The 5401-nt window shown below is 38.4% G+C and overlaps 1 protein-coding gene across 1 annotated transcript; it reads right to left on the bottom strand.

The window, feature by feature from the left end:
- Positions 1–508: 508 nt before the first annotated feature.
- Positions 509–3846, bottom strand: LOC128635828 (zinc finger protein 423-like). Its single transcript, XM_053688942.1, is given in 2 exon segments — positions 509–566; positions 568–3846. Coding segments are annotated over 2 exon segments (2055 nt in total). The 5' UTR covers positions 2565–3846.
- Positions 3847–5401: the final 1555 nt, after the last annotated feature.

Consider the following 5401-nt stretch of genomic DNA (forward strand, 5'->3'; position numbering starts at 1 on the left):
ATGGTATATTTAATCATGGTATATTTAATAATGGCATATTTAATCATGGTATATTTAATCATGGTATATTTAATAATGGTATATTTAATAATGGCATATTTAATCATGGTATATTTAATCATGGTATATTTAATAATGGTATATTTAATCATGGTATATTTAATAATGGCATATTTAATAATGGCATATTTAATCATGGTATATTTAATAATGGCATATTTAATAATGGCATATTTAATCATGGTATATTTAATAATGGTATATTTTATCATGGTATATTTAATAATGGCATATTTAATCATGGTATATTTAATAATGGTATATTTAATCATGGTATATTTAATAATGGCATATTTAATAATGGCATATTTAATAATGGCATATTTATTCATGGTATATTTAATAATGGTATATTTAATCATGGTATATTTAATAATGGCATATTTAATCATGGTATATTTAATAATGGTATATTTTATCATGGTATATTTAATAATGGCATATTTAATCATGGTATATTTTTTTTTTTTAGAAGGGACTCCTGAGAGTCAAAGTCTTCTTTGCACTGGGCAGGACTGTTTTCTTAACAGCAGCTCCAAATGAGACTTTAAATGTGTCTGAAAAGTATCAAAGTTAGAGAATTTTAAATCACACTGATTACAAGGATACTCTCCATTTGACACTGAGTTTAAACTAGCACACAACCTTTGCCTCTTTGGGGAAGAGACTTCTACATCAGAGGAAACTGGGCTCTGTTCAGACTTTGATTTCTTATTGTTTGCCAGTGGAATGTTCTTGTGGTTTTCTTTAATGTGCTTTGTCAACTTAAGTATAGAGCCAAATATGGGGGAGTTTGTGCAATATGGACACGAGTACACTTCCATGAAGGACTGGGTTGGTTGAATGACTGGGGATTCCAGTTTAGAACTTCCTACACTGCAATGAGTTTGCTGAATATGCTCTGTCAAGGAGGACTCTGTAAGGAATCCCATAGAACACTGGTTGCAAAAGAAGGCATTATTTCCCTCGTGAGGGGTAGAATTTGGACCACAGTAGGCAATCCGGATATGTTCCTGGAGACTGTTTATGTCTGCAAACATCTCAGGACAATAGTTGCAATGAAAGGCTGCTATGTTGTTGAATTGAACCATGGGATATGCATGGTTTTTATGCACCTTCCGCACATGCTCATTTAGGTTGTACAATGTAGGCATGGCATCCAGGCATATCTGGCAAGTATGGCTTTGCTGAGGCTTGTCCACATGGATGGTTTTTAAATGGATCTCAAGAACTGCCAAGCTGCTGAAGTCTCTTTTTGAGCAGTATGGGCAACTATAGGTAATTTTGGACCAGTTTTGTCCATCTTCTCTCTCAGATCCAGTTTTTTTCTGTCCTCGGATTGGCTTAAGAGTTGAATCTGGAGTAGAACCTCGTTCCACTGATGCACTGGAGTCAGGAGTGGCACTGCTCATGGAAGCCACACTTCCCAGAACTGGATCAGGACTAATGCTGTGGTTGCTAGAATCAGGCTGTCTATGGCTGTCTAAGTGACAATAGACTTCTTCCACTGAGGAAAACTGCTCTGGACACATAGGGCACTTGTGTTTCTTATTGGCATGGACTTGGTCAATGTGTGTAAGCAGCGTAGTTTCATCTGCAAATACTTCTGGACAATGAATACATTGCAGGTCGGCCTTCTCTGAGAGCTGCGGATGACGCGTCATCACATGCTTCTCCAGGTCCTCTGTCTGGTTGAAGGTCTCCTCACAATAGTCACACATGAAATCATCTCTCTTCATATCTTTGTCCATCTTGTCCTTGTTCTTTTTATGCGCCTGCATGTGACTCTGCAGTGAGCTAGTTGAGGAAAACCCACGCTTACAAACTGTGCATTTAAATGGCTTAGTAGAACTGTGGGTCTTAAGATGAATTTTCAGGTGGTCACTGCGAGAAAATGCAGCTTCACACTCGTGACAGTGATACTTTTTATCCCCAGTGTGAAGCTTTATGTGGCGGTCTCTGCTTCTCTTGTGCTTAAAAAGGCGACTGCAGTAGGTGCACTTAAATGGCAGTTTGTCACTGTGGATTTGCTCGTGCCTCTTCAGATAGCTCAGCCGGCTGAAGGATTTGTCACAAAACTGACAGGGATACGGTAGCCCAGATCCTCCTTCTTCCCCTATTCCAAGATCACACCCATCTCCTATCATCTGAGTGGGTGATGCAACGTCTTTACTGGAGGGAGAGGAAGCCACCCAAGAGAATTGTGGGTCGTCATCACCATCTCTGAGGCAGTGCTGGGTCCGGTGGTCCGTGAGCTCGGCCAAGGAATCAAAGTCCTGCTGGCAGTTATCACAGGTGTAAATTGACTCGTCCTCCAGCTCCTCTTCCTCAATCCTGTCTTCCTGACTCGTCACGCTGTTACAGTCTTCCAAACCTCTGCCTTCTCTTGCTGCCTCCCCTCCCAGACCCCCTGTCTGGTTCACAGCAGACTCCCAGGTCAGGGGAAAGTTTTCAGAATCTTCCACTTTAACCGAGCGTGGTTTGGCCTGCTTCCTCCTGGACATCTCCTCGGCTCCTCCAAACTCCCCTCCCAATAAAAAAAAAAAAGACCCCAAATAATGTCCAATAAGTCTGTGCTTTGAGGTTGTGCGTGCAGTGAGGGTCCCCCCGTCGGTACCTGCTGCAACTCACTCACTTATTGTGCTAAAGTTCCTATTGTGTGGGATTGTGGCTCCCTTGGGTGCAGAGGGGGATGGAGGAGGGAGGAGGAGCACCAATACCAATAGGGGCACTCACACAAAAAGGACAGATATATAGGGAGAGAGATTTGCAGCCTCGGAGGGTGCTGCTAATTAAATTAGTCTCCTTAATAGTTGGTAAGAGAAGCTATGCATTGTTTAGGGGTTATAGGTGATTCACAGTCCCTCATCCCCATTAATATAAAGAAATATCTGCACCTATCTGGTATTTGATGTGATATTCTGCACTTTACTGTAGTGCTTCCAGCTACCCCTCTGTTACTTTGGAAAATTTAATTGCCCCTTCCTTTTTGATTATGCAGATCCCAACAGTAATATGTTATATACTGCGCCCTAGAGCTATTACATTCTACAGTCCAAATACTTGAGTAATATTCTGCAATAAAAATACTATTTAGGCTAATACTCTATCCCTCCTTATGCAGGGCAATATGCTGCAGCTCTAGCCTAATAGAAGGTAATACTATTATGCATAGATATATTAAGCGTGCACTCTATTTAACAACTCTTCATTATTAAGGCTAAATACCCTACTGGGGTAATAATCCCTTCTTCAGGGTTTTCAGTTTGGGTGTAAGTTTGCCGACTCTTTGTTGTATAGTTATCCTGCTGTCAAGTTCTTTTCCCATACATTCTACTATTTACCTACCTCCTACACTTGCCTTAGGGTAGTTCAGATTTCCCTTTCTCCCTCTCTGGTGGTTTTGCCTCCCTCTCAACTGCTGGAATTCTGCCCCACTCTGTATCTTTTGTATCCTTTTTGAGAGTCTATTGTGCCAGGGGCACTTTTTCCCCCCTTTCCTTGCCCTCTAGCGAAATTTTGTTGCCCCTCTGTCATGTGTTTTGCCTCTACCTATATCTATCTGTGCAAAATGTACCCTCTATGTTCTCTCCCTTCCTGTGTTATATCCCCCTTTCTTATCTCTAGCTTGGGGTAGTTTACTTGCCCCTACTCGGGGTAGTTTTCTTCTGCCCGGGATAGCTTTCACCCCTCACACTCTTCTGCCCTCTACCCCTCTTATCCTCTCCTCTTTTACTCGGGGTAGGTTTGTCTCGCTCGCAAAGATAATCCTGTTTCCTCTCCAGGTCAGGGTATATTCCTGCACCCTCTCCTGCCCCAGCCAGGATCCAGCAGTGTCCCGTGTTCCGGCACCGCTAGCTGCCCCCATGCGCCCGGCTCCTGCCCCAGTCCTGCCCGGCCAACCAGCCGCTCTTTGTCCCAGCTCTCGTTCTAGCTGGCTCCTCCGCCGCTGCTGCTGGGGCTGCACTGCAGACACACATAATAAAGCCAGGCTAGGCTGGGGATGGAGCGGAGTCCCAGCAGGGGGATGTGAGGAGTGGAGTCCCGGCGGGGGAGCGCTCTGATCCCGCAGGGAGCCCCCGCACAGCCTGGGCATAATCATGGTATATTTAATCATGGTATATTTAATCATGGCATATTTAATAATGGCATATTTAATCATGGTATATTTAATCATGGTATATTTAATCATAGCATATTTAATCATGGTATATTTAATCATGGTATATTTAATAATGGCATATTTAATCATGGCATATTTAATCATGGTATATTTAATCATGGTATATTTAATAATGGCATATTTAATCATGGTATATTTAATCATGGTATATTTAATCATAGCATATTTAATCATGGTATATTTAATCATGGTATATTTAATAATGGCATATTTAATCATGGTATATTTAATCATAGCATATTTAATCATGGTATATTTAATCATGGTATATTTAATCATAGCATATTTAATCATGGTATATTTAATCATGGTATATTTAATCATAGCATATTTAATCATGGTATATTTAATCATGGTATATTTAATCATGGCATATTTAATCATGGTATATTTAATCATGGCATATTTAACAATGGCATATTTAATCATGGTATATTTCATCATAGCATATTTAATAATGGTATATTTAATAATTGCATATTTAATCATGGTATATTTAATCATGGCATATTTAATCATGGTATATTTAATCATGGTATATTTAATCATGCCATATTTAATCATGGTATATTTAATCATGGTAAATTTACTCATGGCATATTTAATCATGGTATATTTAACCATGGCATATTTAATCATGGTTTATTTAATCATGGCATATTTAATCATAGCATATTTAATCATGGTATTTTAATCATGGCATATTTAATCATAGCATATTTAATCATGGTATATTTAATCATGGCATATTTAATCATGGTATATTTAATCATGGTATATTTAGTCATGGTATATTTAATCATGGTATATTTAATCATGGCATATTTAATCATGGTATATTTAATCATGGTATTTTTAACCATGGCATATTTAATCATGGTATATTTAATCATGGTATATTTTATCATGGTATATTTAATCATGGCATATTTTATCATGGTATATTTAATCATGGTATATTTAATCATGGCATATTTAATCATAGCATATTTTATCATGGTATATTTAATCATGGTATATTTAATCATAGTTTATTTAATCATGGCATATTTAATCATAGCATATTTAATCATGGTATATTTAATCATGGTATATTTAATCATGGTATATTTAATCATAGCATATTTAATCATGGTATATTTAATCATGGCATATTTA

This window comes from Bombina bombina, chromosome 1 (assembly GCF_027579735.1).
Source record: "Bombina bombina isolate aBomBom1 chromosome 1, aBomBom1.pri, whole genome shotgun sequence".
In the NCBI taxonomy this organism is placed as follows: Eukaryota; Metazoa; Chordata; class Amphibia; order Anura; family Bombinatoridae; genus Bombina; species Bombina bombina.